Source organism: Pimephales promelas, chromosome 20 (genome assembly GCF_988280905.1).
Source record: "Pimephales promelas chromosome 20, fPimPro1.hap1.1, whole genome shotgun sequence".
In the NCBI taxonomy this organism is placed as follows: domain Eukaryota; kingdom Metazoa; phylum Chordata; class Actinopteri; order Cypriniformes; family Leuciscidae; genus Pimephales; species Pimephales promelas.
The window spans coordinates 18861071-18881081 of NC_142788.1; the positions used below are offsets into that span (position 1 = coordinate 18861071).

General features: G+C 40.6%; 1 protein-coding gene across 7 annotated transcripts in view; it reads left to right on the forward strand.

Moving 5' to 3' along the window:
- The window catches only part of rerea (arginine-glutamic acid dipeptide (RE) repeats a), a 159166-nt gene that overhangs the window by 105029 nt on the left and 34126 nt on the right, over positions 1-20011 (forward strand). For 5 of the 7 annotated variants that reach the window (XM_039652986.2, XM_089124660.1, XM_089124659.1 and 2 more), the window contains 4 exons: positions 11253-11358; positions 12197-12293; positions 13984-14088; positions 18957-19005. In XM_039652986.2, the coding sequence (XP_039508920.2) occupies positions 11253-11358; positions 12197-12293; positions 13984-14088; positions 18957-19005 (357 nt within the window). Of the gene's footprint in view, positions 1-11252; positions 11359-12196; positions 12294-13983; positions 14089-15760; positions 15992-18956; positions 19006-20011 lie in introns of those variants that run through there. The other 2 variants (XM_039652989.2, XM_039652987.2) reach the window with 2 other exon arrangements.

Here is a 20011-nt window from a genome sequence, read left to right on the forward strand (position 1 = left end):
GAGCATGCACTCTTTTTCGTGGAAATCGCACAGAAATGCAGGTCTAATTAGAGAGCAGTAATGGCAGTGCTAGTGCATTAGGGTAGAGTGTGAGCTGTTAGATCAGGGTCATTGTGAAGAGCCTGTGAGCTGGATTAGATGAGTGATGAGATTTTCTGTTTCAATGCTGCTTTCTTGATGGCTTTCCCAGAATGCAGTCCTTTTAAAAAGGGTAAAATTATTGCAAAAGTAACATGGTAATAAGAAAAACAGCAGACACCTATTGCCCACTGGCTGTCACTGGAACCAATAAGCACAAGAGAGCAGGAGCTCTGGGCTTTTACACTCTCCTTGTGGAGCGTTTCGACATGGGGCTTGACAGCATGTAATCACTCTCACACACACACACTTTGTGTAGGTTGCATGCATGTTTGTTTGCTTCTAGGAGAGCCGGCTGGTCAATACTTCAGGGCTGCAATCAGGGGAGGCTCTGCAATCAATATCATCACAGTGGGCTGGAAAATGTCCTCTGTGCACACAGCACTCGAAGAGAGAGAGAGAAAAAGTGAGGACGGGAAAAAATACAGCAAGAAAGAAAAACAAATGCAGGGAGGGGCAGTGCAAATGGTTGTAAATCTCAGCAGGCTTGCAAACAAACAGCGCTTTTCAGTCATCATACACAAAACGGCTCTGATAACGCTTTATCACCTCATCGTCTCTCCGTGCCTCTCCGCCACTGGCTGTTTAGGGCTGTCAGTCATCCAGCTTGAAGCTCACTGGCTAGTGTGTGGGCGGACCTTGTGCGAAAGGCTGGAGGGAAAATTTACCGACCGCTGCACTAATAATGCTGAGCCGGGTGCCATCAATAACCACACCCCCTTCACAACACACACACTCATAGACTGAAGACCACATTGAGCTGTCACCCCCACTTTGCGTCGTCCTTCATCTCGGCAGACGTTAATGCACGCAGACGTTTCTCCTCTTCTTTTCGTTTTAATCTAGTACAGAGGCTCGATTTGACATGAGTTCGGCAGTGGAGGCCGATACCTCGCCCCGCTTATTGAGATATCAGTTTACTGCAAGTGTACTACGGTACTTGATGAAAATGTCAAATGGCTGATGTCTCTGCAGCCCTCCCCCGACCATATGCTCACATTTTAGCGCATGGGAAATTGTCTGCGTGGTTGCATGCCTGCCTCTGTATGCGTGCGTTTGTGTGTGTGTGTGAGTGTGCTGCCACCCATTACGTCTAATTAGATTGACCTCAGCTCTTATCTGGCAAGGCTGTGTAGGCACTCTAAAACAAAGAACGGACTTGGTGGCTGCCGGTAGAGATGTTTGCTTTTGTTGCAAGCGAGTAAGGGTTGGAATACAGCTGAAAGATGCATGCATACGACCGTGTCAGTTATATGACCCTTCAACTCCAGCAGCCTTTCTCCTCATCCTTATGAGAGATATTCATTTCCTCTCCCCCTTGATGCAGAGCTGAAGCCGGTGAGCCAGACTCGACAAGGAGATCTGCATTGTTTCTTCTTTGTCGTTGTGAAGTTGTGCGCATGCGCGGTCGTGTGTGTGTGTGTGTACGTGGTGCGGGTGTGTAATTAAAGAGGACGGAGGGATTGGAGAAGGCAGATGATCTCTCCTCATGCCTGTAGTGCAGGGCTCCTGTGGCAGATTGACAGTCTGGAGCACAGATAAGCAGCTTCCTGTGGCGTTCCTCTTTATTTCTCCCCCTCCGCACTGTAGGGAGCTCTTTCAGCCATGCACACATGCTCATTAAAATCTAAACGTATAGGGAATGAGGCTACATGTGCGCCTGTCTGTCTACATGAGGAAGTGCGTTGTCATTCTGATGTATTTTCTGTATCTGTGTCGTGTTTTTATGAATATTGGTCAGCGATAATTTCCCTCGGCCACCGGGTAACACACCGCCCGTCGAGCCAGAGGGCGGTGCTCCAGCTGGCATGTCGCAGGCCAGTTAGTTTTCCGTCTGTCTGCACACACACGCTCTCCGACTCATCCTAAGGACCTTGTGTCACGGTCCTCCTAGATCGTTGAGCGTTTGTCCACCTCTTAGGATGCGTGAGCTTGGATCAGTATGCGGATCTGTCCCTCTGCCATCCTGTTTAATGCTTTGGCTCCTTTATTTGAAAGATATTAGAGACTAAATATTTGCAGAGGTTGATGTTTGAAAGAAAACCCAGTGCGGGAGGATGCTGGGTAAAAGGAGTGTGTGTGATGAATCACAAGTGAGGATGGGAATTGTGCTCTTGTCCTTCCTTGATTTTTCTTCTTCCACTAGATGAGTGTACTTGATAAAGACTACTTCCCGCTGAGTATCATTGTCTGGCAGTCAGGATTTGTAAGAATCAGCATTTTTGTTCTCTTTCTTTATATCTTAATTTTTTAAAAATGATAGCTCTGTGATAGATCTAGTGACATACATTGCTGTCTACTGTCGGTGTAGGAAACTGCCTTCTAAAGCAGCATGCAAACTGAAATTAAACCTCATAAGTAGAGATGTTATGGTTTTGATTTTTTTTTAAGGCCACTTTGTTTCCATTTTTGTCTTTTTTTTTACTCTATCAGTGATTGTATGTATTTGTATTTTAGGGTTGTTAATGCACTGTCTGGTATTATTTAAAAAATGTTAGTTTAATTTCTCAGCACAATCTAGTCTTATTGTTGCATTGGAATAACAATAAATCGATTAAACCATTTTTTTTTTTTTTTTTTTGATGAAATATGAACACTGAGCCTTGTTGCTGTAAATTCTGGGATCAGCTTTTCCGCAAAGTATTTGTGCTGCCTTAGAATCTAGAATCTGCTTTAGCTCTATATATCTCTATAGCATTGCTGTCCAGGAGTAATTAGCTTTTGAAGTGGATTTACTTAATGTAAAGTTAACGAAAGTTATCATGAGGATTGTAATGTTTGAAGCAGATGTCTTAATAAATGTCAGTAAACCGGGAAGATTTTAAAACGAGTCGTTCATTCATAAATAGGCAAGATCACTGTGAAAATACAGACCGAAAGACAAAAGACAACGAGCACAGCGCTGAAAAGGGGTGGAGCTACATAAGGTCTATAGCGGTAGGTGGTTATGATGACTTAAAGGGATAGTCACCCAAAAATGTAAATAATTTTCATTAACTCACTTTTCTTTAGATAGTCATTTTCTTTTTCTTCTCTTTCATTGTAATATTGGGTTCTTCTAGTGTTTTGGACACAATTGGCTTTAATTCAGTTGGCAAAAACGGTTGTGATCCACTGACACTCATAGATTTTCAATGACAAAGGTGATTGTTGATGATGATATTATTTTAATTTAAATGGTATCTTGCTAGACAGGAGACTAGGTTTTGGAGTTTTTATAAATATTTCCATCAGCTTCAGTTAGCTGAGACAATGGGGGAGATGGCAGAGTTAAATCAGTCTCTTTTGCTCTCTCTCTCTCTCTCTTTATTTCACCTAAATTCAACCTAAATCCAAACAGCTGCACATATACAAAAACTGCTCTTGTACTCTATCTACAATCATCGGGTCACATGCACACTGACCAATGAAAGGTGAACGCTGTAATCAGCCCAATCAAATAATCAGAACCCAAGTGAATCAACGGAGCAATTAGAGCTAGAGCAGAACAAAGACCATTGTGCTAGAGTACAGCTGCGCAGAAAAGAGAGGAAGGGTTTGCGCAGCGTCTGTTACCACAAGCCACTTTCCCTGCATCAGCTTGGCTCGCTCTAGCCCACACTGATCGATTAGCCGTGGCTTAACCAAGACTTCTCATTTCCTGCCTTCCATTACCGCGCTCCATCACACCCGGCACTGCTCAGCGGCCCATGCTGCAGCCTCAATGCTGGGATTAACCAGCCAACCAGGCATGGTTCACATTTAAACACATAGACTGCGTGTTTTTCTCTCTCTCTCTCTGTGTTCTGTATCCTAACAAAAAAGGCCCCACAGCTTGTGTGCTTCATTCATACGTCAGTCTCGTAAACATGCTATTTCTTCGTTTAACTCTTGCTGATACCATTGCCTGTGCTTCAGCCCTTTTCACCCTACCATGATCCTGTCTGTGTTTATCTATAAATGCATGGCTGCTCCCCTCCCCGGCAAGTGAAACGACCCAGTCATTAGGCCACACTAACAAGGCAGCGCATTGTGTCTCTCTCTCTGCTTTCATTCAGGAAGTGCAGAGACATGAGCAGGGACTCAAGGCTAAACTGAGTCCGACTGATCCGCCGTCGCTCTCTACAGATTTCAGGACTGGATAAGCTCACAGGCTCATGTGTTTTGCCTTTGTGCTCAAATGTTTTGAGATGTTTCACATTTCTGGAAGGCTGTTCGCCAGGCTTGTGCTCTTGTAGTACATTATCTCACCGGCCGTGTGACAAGGTTGTGTCAGGGAGCTGTAGAATTATGGAGTAACTCTATACTACGACAGTGACCATTGAGGTCAGGAACACAGATCCGGCGTCCCCTGAGCTCGCAGGCATTCTCCTCCAAGTCGCACTGCTTCAGTCCATAAATCTATGCTGTCAGCAGCCATTTAGGGCTAGCACAGTCAGGTTTTAGATAAGATGTTACCCAAGACGAAGGAAGAGGTCAAATCTAAAACTCTGCAACAGAGGAAAACGAATTCGCCAATCGTAACAATAGACTTTGAATTGACTGCAAAATGATCACCCTCCAAAACTGGTCTTAATCGCATACTAAATATATTTTTTTAATACATTATTCGTTTTTTAAACCTAATTTACACTGTTTTTATTACAACTTTTGTAATATTTAAATGTATTTTTCATTTACATTTACCCAAAACTTTTGGATGTTATATACACGTTTTCAGCAAGCATTCTGTAAGTATGTAATAAGTCATTTTTAAGAGTTTGTGAATCTTTTTAACCATTTCATTAAAAGAACCTGCTCATAAGAGTCGTTTATGAATCAGAAAATTTGAACTGTTGCTTGTCTCCTTGTGTTGAGTACTGACAGGGGCGTCTATACAATTGTAAGGTGTTACCTGTATGTCTATTTATTGTGTTGGATGGGACTGGATACAGCAAAGTAATACATTTGAATTGTTCAGCAAATGCACATATTGTGTGGAATGTGATTAATTTTGTCTGGGCACTGTCCATTGAGCTGCGGCATTGAATGCCTGTGTGTGTTTGTGCAAAGCTGTATGATTTGGCCTGTTATCGATAGTTGTATTCAGAGCTCTTCATTTCCTTCTATTGTCTGGATCACTCAAACAGCCATGACTGAAGGAAAAGAAAGACTTGTCTGTATTTAGCTATTTTAGAAACTATGCGGGTATCTTATCAGTCTACAAGCATGTTTTACAGATTGTTTCTTCTAGATAAAAGCATTCATTTTTATGGTACATTGTTTTAAGCATAGTGAAAAATGCCTCTAGTTTGGTTTGCATCTTTTAATGTCTCCAACAACAAAACATCATGAGAACAATAGAGCTGTACCATCATTGTCTCGTGAAGGAAAAAGTATTTCTCCTTCATTTCAGGACAATAACAACCTTTTAAATATTAACGTTGTCTTTCCACCCATTGTTTGCCTGGAGACTGCTGTCAATCATGTCTCAGGAAACACCCCCTCCTTTCATGTCCAGCCCCCAGTTTTCAGTCAGTAACTGAAGAGTTTGAGTACCAGGTGGGGGGTTGAGTGAGGGGAAAAAACTGTTTTGAAAGAGGAAAAGGGGGGAAGGGATATAAGCCGGTCACACCTGCTGTGTGTAGCAACCCAACACACGCTGTGATACACATCACAGCCACTGCCTCTTCATATCAAACACACCTGACGTGATATCGCCCAACGGCCAGCTACAGGAAATAGCCTGTGAGATCAAGAATCAAGGCGAGGAAATGGAGACAGGGAGATTATGTGAAGTGCAGAGAGTTGAGTGTTATAAGTGTTTCTGTGTTGAGAGTCTGGTGTAATGGATGTAGCAGTGAGATCTTAATTAGCGTTATTTGTACACTCAGCCCGAATCTAGTCACCGCCAAAGGAGTGAGCAGCCTCAGTAGAAAGCATTCTATTTCATATCATTTCTGTTTTTGAACATTCTATTCAAAGAATCCTGACAAAAATCATGTTACATAATTATGCGTCATGTTTCCACAAAAATATTAAGCAGCACAACTGTTTTCAACATTGATAATTATAAGAAATCATATTACAATGATTTATGAAGGATTATATGACACTGAAGGCTGGAGTTAGTTAAGGCTGCTTAACATTCAGCTTTGCCAAAATAAATATGAAAAGAGAAACCAGTCTTTTTAAATTGTAAAAAAAAAAAAAAATCAGTATTTTTTGGTTAAATAAATGCAGCCTTGGTGAGCACAAGAAAATTAAAAAATTGTACCGACCAAACAGTAGTTTACATTAAAGGGATACTCCACCCAAAAATGAAGATTCTGAAAATTAATTTACTCATCCTCAAGTTGTTGCAAACCTGTATGAGTTTCTTTTTTCTGCTGAACACAAAGGAAGATATTTTGAAGAACGATTGGAACCAAACAGTTGTTTGGCACCATTGAATTCCATAGTAGGAAATAATCAATACTATGGAAGTCATTGGTGCCAAAGTTCCAATCGTTCTTCAAAATATCTTCCTTTGTGTTCAGCAGAAAAAAAGAAACTCATGCAGGTTTGCAACAACTTGAGGGTGAGTAAATGATGATTTTCATTTTTGGGTGAAGTATCCCTTTAAAGTACAATGTCATTCCAGTCACATTACCTTTATTCTTGTGCTCTTTGTTTGGGCAATGCTTTCTATGACAAGCTACCAATGTAGATTTGTTTCCAAACGGTTACTATTGAGGTTCCATTTCGGTTAGAAAGCTCTAATGTAAGTGGTTGACAGCGACTACGTTTACATGCAGCCAATTTTCGGGTTATGGTTGGGTTAAGGTCACTATTCGGGTTTCTGAAACATTAGGAATAACCTGTTTACATGCGTGAACAGAGAGAGTTTCTCCTGTATACATGGAATTACAATATCCCGATGTAAACTGCGACGCGCGGTTAGCGTCTAGACGTACGGACAACCTTAAGATGCATTTCCGATTCTTCTTCCTGCATCCAAAGACAACAACATCAGCTGCACGTGGATTTTTGTATGCACCAAGAAGTTTCTCTACTCAAAAGACCAAGATTCCTTGCGAATAGAACATGCGCAGAACACAAATCACTATGGGGATATGCCGATACACGTTTACATGACCAAATATTCGGGGTACCCCAGGTACAATATCCCGGTTTTTAAAATCCAAGGTACGATCATATTCGGGTTTTTGCCGGTGTTTACATGGCCGTTTTTGCTAATATCCCGGTTTTGAACGAGTTAATGGCTGCATGTAAACGTGATCAGTGAAGCAGCTCACTAGTTCTGAGACCAACTTTTAGAAGTAGGCTAAAATGACATCTAGGAAGGTTGCATAATGGTGCTGTCTGCTTTTGTGTTGAGAACATGCCTTAAAATGTTACCTAGATCGCTTCACCAGGTTTTGGAGCCGAACTCACATGAGTGGATTGGTGTCACAAGGTTGGGGGGTGCAGTTTTATCCTGGTTTTGTTACACTAAAAATCTCCCCCTTTGAACTGCCTAATGCTCATCAAATCCAATATAGAGAGTGGCTGACAGATGGGCAGACTTTGTTCAAAGCGAGTCGAGATTTAATATCTAAACAGCAGAGGGAGAGAGAGGGGCCCGGTGTTTAGCAGCATAAAGGTCCTGACTGTGCTGACATCACAGCTGTGACACCCCCCCCCCTCCATTTGTGCTTGTAGACAGGCGGAGGAGTAATCTGTACACAGGCTTTTGCAGGGGAGAAACATGTCATCAGCACTTGTTTACCATTATTAGTTTTAGTCTGACGGTGGCAGGGCAGCTCATTTGTTCTTCAACTGCTACTTGAGACTCTTCTTTTTCTTTATTTATTAAAAAAGGGAAGAGCATGCTACATGTCTTTGTTCACATTGGACTTTTTTGTTCAGAGTTCTGTTTTGGTGCCTACAACTACGTGTTTTTCCTCTCTTTGTCACTCAGGCACATACAGCTGTGAGCTGAGGTCCAGATGGAAGTGCTTGTGTGTGTATATTGAGAGAGCTGCGTCTGGTCTATGTCTGAGAGGCAGTTAAAGAGAGAGCAAGCTTATGGGCGGAAACGGTCTCTGTGTGCACATCCATCATGCTTGAGAGAGTGTGCCCTTCCTGTCTGCCTGCTCCTCACTAATCATATTACGTTTTGTTGAGCATAGATCTGTCCTCCTTGATGCCACCAACATGTATGCATGCCGGGAAAACGAGCCTGAATTTCTGCACCCAAGCCATTTGGATTCTTTGCATACCTTTCCTGCAACATGATCACGGGCCAAAGCCATTTTCCACAACCACCTTCTCCAGGAAGTTTGAAAATCCCTGCTTTTTTTTCTCGGTTCCTCTGCAGTCTGAACTCGGTTTGGTTAAGAAAACCAGAGAGAGTTCTGGTGCCGGATGACAAAAAAGCACAACGTTGAAATTGAAAATAAACACACGTTTCCTGTTAATGTGCTCTAGGTGGAGAGCTTCAGGGTCTGGCTTTGCTTAGCTGCGAGTTGGTTGTGAGAGAAGAGAGTGCGAGGGCCTGGGCTGTGGTTGTTTTGCCCTCTCCTGTTAATGTGGTAGCCATGCGACCGCTTCAAGCTGCAGATAAAACCTGCCACCACTGCTGCAGCTGCCGCCATATTTAATGATTACGCTAAACCGACAAAATGTCAGCCGCCAAAGCGCAGCGTCAGGTCACAGGGGTGGGAGGGTATGCCACGGCGGTTGGATCCGAGTTGGTACCTTCAGCAAGAGCATGTAATAAACCGTGACTAATTCAAACGGCGTGTGCGCAAGCATTCACTTCGTGTAATTTTCCTCTCATTACCACCTCGGCTCTCCGTCCAAGCATGGCTCAAGAGCCCGCTTCTGTGTGCAGCTCTTTAATTCTCACATCACTAATGAATAGTCCTCACACATCTTTTCTCTGTGATGTGTGCCACACATCAGGTTATTATTAGCACAGTAGCTCCCTGTGGAAAGCCCAGCTGTTGGCGTGCCGGTGGAGTCTGCTTAACACCCCTGGTAGACTCCACCCTGCTCTGTTCCCCCTCTGGCCAGACCTCATAAAGTCCAGCTTCAGCCTCTTATAGCACTCTCACTGGACTCTTACACTGGCTGTGCTGTAATTAGTGCTGCCCAGCCGCGCTGTTGGTCTCACCCTACATCCCCCATGCTTCTAACATTTCTCACTTCTCTCTTCTGCCCTCTTTAGGTCGTGCTTATATCATGAATGTAGTGTTGGGCATTACGATAGGCGTGTTTGGATTGGATCTGGGTTTCTCTTGTGCATCTTGCTCCATTTAGGTAGATAGAGACTCCCAGGTTTAGAGCTCAATGAACAGACAAAGGAAACAGCACAGCCATATAGAGTGAAGGAGAGAGCAGACCACCACCACCCCCTCCGTTCTCCTGTGGTATGCCTCGGTCCTCTCATGGAGGGGAAATCTCTTCCTTTAGTGTCTCCATCACTGACTGAGACCTAGTTTATAAGTAAGCTGGCAGGCCCCTGGAGCAGGCTTAATTCAGTCATGTGTTTGGAGAGATGGCTTTAAGATGTGCTTGGATCAGCCGGATGAGGAGCAACTCCGGGAAGGAAGAGAATGCTGTGTGGAATGTCACTAATCAATTCAGCATTGTAATTGTAATAGGCTCCTCACCGCTGCCTCAGTTTGGCTGCCTCTCTCTGCCTCATAGTGCTTATCTTGATAATTTGATTCTGCACAGTGATCTGCTCAGTGTAACATGCAAACATAATTAGGGTCTGATAATGAAACAGTAATTTCCAGCTCTAGAGCGACAGGAAAGGTTGCACGATTCGGCCACAGGGATCTGTTTGGACGGCACAAATAACTTATCAAACAGTGTGCATTTGTTCTCAAAGCCTTCGGTGTTTATTCATGTTAAAACTCAGTGTTTTATAGGGTTAATGTTAATGCAGGAGCTGAACCAAGGCACTGAAAGCTCTGAAATACCCTGGAGGAGCACAGGTTGTCTCCCCATCTGGGGTGTAATAAGCACTGACAACACCTCTGATGACACATACAAGTGGCCCAGTTACAGAGAGCGCCTTTAATCTCATTTAAATTGGGTTTTAACCATCTCAACAATACCACATCAGCACACATTTTAATTTAGCTTCGATTACTCTTAGTCATGCTATTCAATGCCAAGAATTTTCACTTTGACCTTGTTTAGTGGGCAATTTGAAAAGATGGAATTCTGTTTTTGAACATTTCTCTATTTTCATTTCTGCTCTCCTAGTATTTTCCAATGATCTCAGAAAAGGTAGGAGTCTTGAAATATCTCTACAATGATCTCAGCCCCCCACCCCCTTTGAGAAGCCAGAGCTCCATGAAGTGAATCAGGCTTTCAATAAAAAAAGACCCTTGGCTGTCTGATCCACCCTGGATGTTTTTTTTCCACTAGGCTGGCGCGGTGGCACACACACTCGGCCTTTTGTGGGGAATGTGGTAATCTGTAGTCATGTTAAAGATGACTGTGATTTCTGGCCGCTGCTCTAGGGGTCTTGTCGCCAGCGTCTGCTGAGCTGTGGTTTCTTTAATGTCCTTTTAAACCATTTGAATGGTCAGTTGGCTTCGTGTGAGAGGATAATAAATATTTCATGTCAGGGAATAAAAACAGTGCTTTGCCCTTTTCTTCCCCCTCTCTGGCCCCTCTTGGAAGTGCCTCTGGGAGGTCTGGACATGACTCAGTGCTGCCACTTGCTGGTCATTATGCGGTACTGAAGCACACTGGCACTGTGTGCAGTCCCTTGGATAGACAGCGGGTGGCAGAGTTCAAAGTGCAGCTGTGGAAAAGAGGGGAGCGGCAACTGATGTTTAGCTAGACAAAGCTGGCCTCGTTTTTTTTTTTTTTTTTTTTTTTTTTTTTTTGTTACATAAATATGCCCCATCCATGTTTCTTCACCTCCCTCCCACACATGATCATGGAGCCATTTCCTTTATTAAAGAATGAATTGCCTTCAATCCCTTTTTAATTGACTTTGTTTCACCAAGAGCTTTTGGCACGGAACGACTAGAACTATAAACCCAGTGGTGGCACAGACTCACGTTCGCCAAGAGCCAAATTTGAGACGCTGTGAACAAACGAACAATATCTGTTTATTTTACGGAATGTTTATTTTTCTCTTTCAGAGTAAACGGGACCATCTGTTAATGAATGTGAAATGGTATTACCGCCAGTCTGAGGTACCTGACTCCGTCTACCAGCACCTGGTGCAGGACCGCAACAATGAGAACGGTATGTGTGTGTGACGGTCGAACAAACACAAAGAATTTTGTTTGAAGAGTCCTTCTCATTTATGTAACCACCCCTGGTTATTGGTTTGTGAAGTTTCATAGAGAACGGCATCTCAAATAAATGAGGATTCGGAAAAAAAGACCACCCTCCTGCCCTTGTTTCCCTGGTAACGCTCCCTCAAGAGCGACAGCGGTGCCATGAAGTGCAAATAACTTTCAGTGTAATGTGCCCTTGGAGCTCTCATTCTCCCGACTATCAGCAGCAAATCTGAGCTTGATACACACATCAGGCAGTAATAACAGGCTGAGGGGGTCTGCCTGGCTGGGTCTTTGCCACTTTGATTCACACCGCACTCTAATAAAGCATTAAGAAGGCCTGCATTTCTGCCAGCCTTCTGGAGAGCAGCAGCCGCCACCTGCTGCACCATTGACTAGCCTGACATGGCGGCCATTGTAATTTGTGCTAATACCATCTGAAGACAAATTTTCATCAAACACTGTCTGTATGGATCTTTGTGACATTTGTCACTGGAAATATTTGCCTGAAAGGCCATAAATATAAAGTTTAGCAAATATAAAGCTTCATTAGCTTTTCCATTTGCATTAAATGTTGTCTTTTGTTGTTGATGAATTGAAACCCATTAAGTTTTATTGTTTATTTCCAAGAGCTGCTGTACTGTTACTGTCATAGTCTATAGCTATCATATTGCATAGATGTGTATGTGAATCTGTCTGGTTTCTTTTGTTTCGTGCATGTGTTTATTATGTGTGCACGTTTTTATTAGCGGCAGTCTGGATGCCTCTCACGCTCCGTGTCTGCTTTCTGTCTCTTTCTCCAGACTCTGGTCGTGAGCTGGTTATTACTGATCCCGTGGTTAAAAGCAGAGAGCTTTTCATCTCAGACTATGTGGACACTTATCATGCTGCTGCCCTCAGGTAACACACACACACACAAACTATTAAATTCAACTGTGGTTAGGAATTCAGTCACTTTACCCACAGCAGTATCAGCACCTGCCTAATAAGAGTTTACTAAATATAGGAAAACTAAATTTCTTTTCAAAATCTCTAAACAAAATAATAGTTTTTTGATACGATTATATCAATATTTATGCGTTTAATTTTTTCCAATAAAAAGACCTGTTATATCCCATTATGAATAGTCAATTAGATTCAAAATGTTTACTGGAAGTGAAATACTTTTTCTTCTAAATGAAGACGGCAAGGATTCTCTTATCTCTCTCTCTCGTTTCAATCCTTCATAATGTCCTTTTAAATTACAAGAATAATAGTTTTTATATTTATATTTAATTTCTAAATATATGAAACATCCTGCATATGGCCTTTTTGGATAGTGCAAACAAGTAGCTACTTTGAGTTTTGAAATGATTCAGTTAAAGCGTTTTAAACTAAAATGTTTTTAATCAATACATTTTTTTTATAAATGTAATTTATTAAATGTGTCTTGTACTGGCAATCATACTCTGTCATACTCATACTGGCAACTTCTAAAACTAGTCTAATGATTACACCAATAAATTGTGAATATTCCTTTTAAGAGCCAGCACTAGCTCAGATTTATGGTCATTAAAGAAACCTCTGGCATGTACAGATGCTCTGGGATCTAAGACTTGAGTATTTAAGAGCTGTAAACAGACATTTTGATCCTCTCAGTTCACCACAGGAGTAGCCGTCTCAGTACAGACAACCATTTCACAGCGATTCTGCGTGCAAAGCATTACTGAAAGCAATTACGTTTTTTTGCGATGAGGCTCAGGAAAAAGAGTACAGGCATGCTTATTGTCAAGAAACCAGACCTTTTCAGTCCGTCTTTACCCAAGTGATGTATTTTCGCCTCTCTCTTTCTCTTCCTCCCTCCTTTCCTTTCCTCTCTCTTAACTGAAACCATCTGGAGGCAGCGCACAGCTCTGAACCACTGATTTCAGGGCAAATTAGCTGCAACTTCTGCTGCACAGAGACCCCTTTGATTTGACTTATTACAGGGCTTTAGATAAACTCAGTGAATTCCGCTAGCATGTCGTAATTCCTGCTCCAAACCTCATGTTCCTTTCATCTTATGAGGAAGGTATTGAACCAGTGCAAAAACACTGATGCCTATTATTTTGATGGCCCCTGATGTCAAAAATGTAATGTAGAAGGGGGGCATTGTAAAAATGTCACAATTCATAGAGTTTGTTCGCTCTGCATTTCTTGAAAATCATGTGGTGTCTGGTATCTTTTGTTTGTCTAACAGGATGAAGGGAAAGGGCATTAATAAAACAACTATACAGGAATACTGTAACCCACAAGATTACCCGCACTTACAAACCTATAGCAATAGCTTAGACGAGACGTGTCAGCTATCAGACACTGTCTCTTAAAGGTGTAGGACCAACCCAAAAATTATTATTATTTACACAAAGGTAGGAGGAAAATTATGAAAAAAACAGCATTTAGTGTTGGATCAGCATTTGGGTGGATTCAATAAATAAATATAATATTAATATAAATAAGGGTGAGTAAGTAATAATGGAAAATATTCATTTTTGAGTGAACTATTCTTTGAAGTAAACATGGAAATGTATTTGCACCATGACACTGATTTGTTCGCTCTATTTCTTTGCAGGGGGAAATGTAACATTTCACACTTTTCTGACATATTTGCTGCCAGGGAGTTCAAAGCACGAATCGACTCTTTCTTCTACATCTTAGGATATAACCCAGAAACCAGGTAAGCCTTTACTGACTTCAGTAATCAGGCATCCTCAGGCATGTTCTGTCTTCAGATCCTCTGTTGCAATATTTTACAAATAGAGATTTTGTGATTCTTATCAGGTATGCAGTGTCTGGTTTTGTTGTATTCACTCTAAATTGTCCTATAATACACAAAGGCAGTTGTGAATAGATTAAATCAAGGACACTGTCTTTGACAAGCATGTAGAGATTTATTTTCCATCTCCAGCATTTTGGGGAATTTTATCATGCTTTAATTTTCTATTATAAATGGAACATAAATTCAAAGTTAATTCATTAATGATTGATCCCAGATTAATGTTTGATCCTTCAGAAATCATTCTAATGTGTTAATTTGGTGCTTAAGTAATATTTATTATTGTCAATGTTGAAAACTGTTGTTCTGCTTAATATTTTTGTGGAAACTGATACTTTTTATGATACATTTATGAATAGAAAGTTCAAGAGAACAGCATTTATTTGAAATGTAAATATTTTGTAACATTATAAATGTCTGTAATGTCACTTTCATCCTTAATCCTATTTCTTTAAAAAATATATTTTGAATGGTTGTGTATTCATACAAGATTAATAAATGTAAGATTCATAAATGCTTTTTTTATATATATATATATTTAAACATAATATTTATTTAATAGCATTAAAATATAATATTTGGTTGTTCTTGGAGTCTGATTTTTAGGCTTGCTTGCTTTAAGAAGTAGTTAGTTGGTTTTTACGCTGTTTGTTCTTTGACATCATTTTCTCACAGGTGCATGGTATGATGAATTAAAATACCAATACAGCTGAAAGGACAGGAAATGGATTTTGTATGATGGATCTTTGTTTGTATGATTTTCACTGTGAGTTTGAAATGCTAGTCTAGTATTAATAATGGAACTAATACACCTCTCACAGTTTATTACTTACCATAGCAATCCCGGTTTTGCTCAAAGAATGTCTATTGCCTATTTTACGGCCTTGTCTCTGTGTGGTGCACTCGCGTTACAGTGTTTTAAAGGACAATGACTTGTCTTTTGTAATGGCTGTTATGTCTTTTTTGTGGGCTACTTATTTTAGAATAAAAATTTACTATTTGGAACCTCAAATTTAAAACCAATGTAATTGATGTAATCTGAGATGTATTTAAGCATACAACAATTATTTAAGCATTTGAAATCCAAACCACATCTGCAAATGAATTTTAATTAGGATAGTGTAAATGAAATGGAGGGGGTGGGGGGTACAATCCTTTTATTTGCAGATGATGTGCAATAATTATATTTAAACATACGATATTGACAAAAAAAAATCTGTGTCACGCTTCTCTATTAAATGTTCAACCGTAATGGGAATGAATAGTTAAATCCCCTATTCCTTTGTGTATAACAATCATAGCCTGTATGCTGTTGTGTCAGGGAAAAAGCAGGATTACATTAGGGCCCATTACCATAGTCATGTGATGCTCCAATAATGGGGTGCATTAGGAGCCCGGGGAGAAGAAAGGGGATATTTGAGGGCTATAAGATGCTGTGGCGGATAAACAGGAGCATTGGTGTACTGTTGCTGGTTGGGAGCCCCCTTCACGGGTCCCCCACTCAATCACAGTCTATCGCCCTCTCCACTCCCTCCTCCCGCTTGTTTGGTATGCAGCAGCAGCATGGTGTGTGTGAGCAGGAGAGATGGGCTGTGATTCCTCTGCGTATGTGTGTGAGGTCGCGGCACATGCTCAGTGCTGTCTGTCGGTCACGGCACAAGCTCAGTGTAAAAGCTGACTGAATGCTTGAGCCTCCATTTTGAGTACCTACACAAATAGGTGCGAGGGGACACTTTATTCCTCACTCTGTCAAATCAAACCGCAGCTCTGGCTCCGACATGGACGACCTGTTCAGTCCGCGCAGGTACGTTAGCATGCTCGTCTTCACCTGTTAAAATATCGGCGTGCGTCATTCTGGACGTACCCGCCTCGCGCGCCTGTTGTAATGCTATATACGTGTTTGTCTTGAAAATAGCTGTCCGTGCTTTAAATCGCGTTGACAGTGCTGCCCGGTTGTTTGTGTTGCTGTCAGTAGCATTAGCCGTCTGTGCTAATGTCAACGCTGTGTGCTTTCATCATTAGTGCTATGAGCGTGTGAAATAAAGCGGGTTTGAATGCACGCTAGTGCGAATTGTCCCGACATAAGATATTCCACTTAAATGGTTTTAGACTTATAAAATATAAAAATCGTCCTATTATGAATTGACAATACGCTATGCTGTGACTACAGTCGGAATGTCATGGCGTAGGATGTTAAGTTTGAGTTTCAAATGTATAATGCAAAGCCTCCGTTGTTTTAAAGGGCTTTAGTCGGTGTGTAAATAAAGTTGTTGAGGCGCTTGCTTTATTTATGCAATGTGTTATGAGAGTCCCTAAGTCGTGCTGGGATTGGGGGATATTGATGGAGGGGGCGGGGCTAGGCTTGATTGCTGTGCTCGTGGTCGAGTCAAAATATGCAGGATGTTGTGTTTGTTGACAGCGCTTCATGTGCTAGAGATAGTGTTGTAATTAAAGATGTAGTGTATAATAAGTGTATTTGGGAGTTGCTCCATGTTTGTATTATTTCATAAACATTAGTTTATTAACTGTTTATTCTATCCAAGTTAAAATGCATTGATCTGAGGTTTTGATCTTAAATGTTTTAAGGCATGACTGAGGAATATCATGCTGATATTTTTCATTTGCCCTTCCAGTGCAATTTTCTGACCTTTTTGATTCAAAGGATGTCAAGCCAGGAAGCGTCACTGCATAAGTGTTCACACATGTTGCTGTTTTACTTTTTAAAGCAGACCGTTATTAAACTCCCTTCAGATTATCTCTATGCTTCAGATGAACTCTATACTACTTCATCTGGTCAGAGTTTTTCAGTTCAACAGAATACCAGTGCAAAAGGAATTTACAAAATAGTTTGTTACAAAGTGTATACGTTTATATTCGACATGTCAGACTTGCCCGGAAGTCCCAGTTATACCTGCAAAAAGGATGTGCATCATTAAAATACAGATTCTCTATTTTTTGTATTAATCATGAATCATGAAAGTTAATATTTTCCTGTGCTAATAGTAAACTTTTTACACATTTCGTGGTGTGTGTGTAATATACATACATACATATACATATACATATATATATATATATATATATATATATATATATATATATATATATATAAACACACACACACACACACACACACACACACACACATATATATATATATATATACATACATACACACTCACACAAACTGAAATGTACGCACGTGTGTGTGTGTGTGTGTATATATATATATAACTATCAAACTTTTAATATTTCTTAATGAATATTTCTGAAGTATTTTTCAATACTTCAAATTAATATATTCCTGTGGGTTAAACAATAGAATTCATGCATTTAGCAGATAATGGCAAAATTTGAATGGAAAAGTTTGAATGCATATAATTATAATTTTAAAGTTTTGGAATTGAAAAACTTAATCTAACAAGTTTTTAAATCTTGATAAACCGTGATCCTGTGAATAGTCATTTTTAAATAAACTATTGTTTTTTCATATTTTCTTGACTCATTTTGGAGAGATTTTTCTCTGCAATACGTGCTGTTTGCGATTTAACTGTGGCGTGGCGGCTCTCAGATCACTGTCAAGGCTGATCAAGACTCTTGTGTGTTTGCTGCCTAACTCAGACCCTCCAAAAATGCAGAGCCTGCAGAATGTTTAGGAACCCGGCCGAGTGATTTCTCCCCTCCGCTATCGCCATCATCTCGCAGCAGATTCAGTTTCAGACAAGAGCACATTAATGCTTGCCTTGCAATTTATTTCATGTGGATTTGTCTTTCATTATAGGAGCCGTGAGCATTAGAATCAGACTCTTAAAACGTTAAACAGCTCAATGTTGAAAAGCTTTTAATGCAGGCCTGTCTGTTTTTTCTTCATCTGTCTGCCATATTTGCTTCAGTGTGGAATTTCCTCCATTGACAGAGCTTGTGTTTTTAGTGGATCATGCTGGAGGGAGAGAGAGGGGTTGTTTATGAAATGTACCCAGATGAAGGAGGGATATGATTTGAGGCCCTAACCTCTCCTCACTTTGCAGCCAGGTTCGGGCAGTCAGCCCGGCGGTGGAGTGAGAGCTACTCTGGACGCAAATCATAGTGACAGTTTCTGGGCCCCGCTCTGTGCCTGCTATATGAAAATCAGTGCTGTTACCGTGGCAACAGAGCAGGGAAGGCTTTTCAAAAGGAACATCTTGTCATTTTCTTTAATCCACTGCAGCTGGAGATCGGAACACTATTATTAAATTGTAGTTGCCATGGTTACTGCCATGGGTTTGCAACAGCAGCCATTTCAGGGCTCATCTCCCCTTGCTTATCATCTGGTTATTTGGGGGCTTTTGTAGTGTACCTCCACAAAAACAATGAGAAACGTCAACTGCGCTGTTCGCCGCCTTTGTTTGGTCTATAGATTTAAATCCACACCATTTCCTCTTAGCCTCTGTTGTGCAGTAATGTGAATCTTGCATTAATGTGATGTATTTTAATGTGCTGCTAAAGCCATGTAATACATTAAAAGCACCATCAGAGCATTGAAAAGGTTTTTGGAGAGGTAAAAACTTGTAAAGAAAGCTGCTAAAAGGCTGTTATAGCCTGAAGGTTAACAATCTGGGCTTTTAATGCTAATACAATTTGAGTACTAACTTCAGATGTCAATCTCCATTGTATGAAGCACAATTTCCTATACGACACTTATTAAAAATAGCTAAACACAGTGTATGACATTTCATAAACCACACAACCAATTTATTTATTTTTTTTCATTCTCTCTCCTTTTCTCTCAGGCGATTAAACAGTACACAAGGGGAGATTCGAGTCGGTCCCAGTCACCAGGTATGTTTCTTTACAAATTCTTAGGATGTTATCTGAAACCTTGTCTTCCCTGACATTGCGTGTGGTGTAGATTGAACAAAGATTTCCAAAGCTCATATTAAGCAGTGGCTTGATTGACAAGCTCAATTATATTACTACTGGTCTTCTGTCACCTGCATACTTAACTTGAACATGTCCTCATAGCGCATTCAAGAAAATACTTAATGGATTTTTCATGCAGTGCAGCACTCATATGGAATAGTGTGTTTGGAAATTGGCTGCTCTGTGTATGTGGGATTTATTAGAAACATTTAACTGTGTTTTATGGGAATTAGGAACGGTCACAGTGGTCTGAAATTGAAAAGCCAAAAGGAAGATCGCTAAAGAAGATGGCACACGATGAAAAAGACAGAGTACCACGGGCAATTAATGTCAGAGGTTTTATAGTGTATATTTTCCCAGAGATTCATTCGAGTTATCATGCGGAGTGGAACCAGTGGCAGGACCTCTGCCCAGGGTTACTTCAAATGACTTTAAATGAAGTTCGGTAATAAAGCTCTACAAAGCCAGCTATTACAGGCTAGCGCACCATGGATATTGATCCAACACGGGCCGGATCTAAATGCTAGATATAACTTAGGAAATTACTTTTGTGGTTTGCTCTAAGATTTATTTGAGCACATGATTTTTGTATTTAACTCTGGCAACATTCTACTGAAGGGATTTAGTCGAGGATTTCAGGACACTATATTTTCGCCATGTTTTTTTATTTTTCCCTGTGCGAATAATATACACTAGCGTTCAGAAGTTTAGTGTCAGTTACTTTTTTTTCAAAGAAAATACTTTTATTTAGCAAGGATGCATTAAATTGGTCTTCAGATAGGATTTATATATATATATATATATATATATATATATATTCTTAAAAATTATTTTATAATGTTGCAAATGATTTCTATTTCAAATAAAGAGTGCTGTTGATGATAATCCTCAAATCAGCATATTAGAATTTCTGAAGGTTTATGCG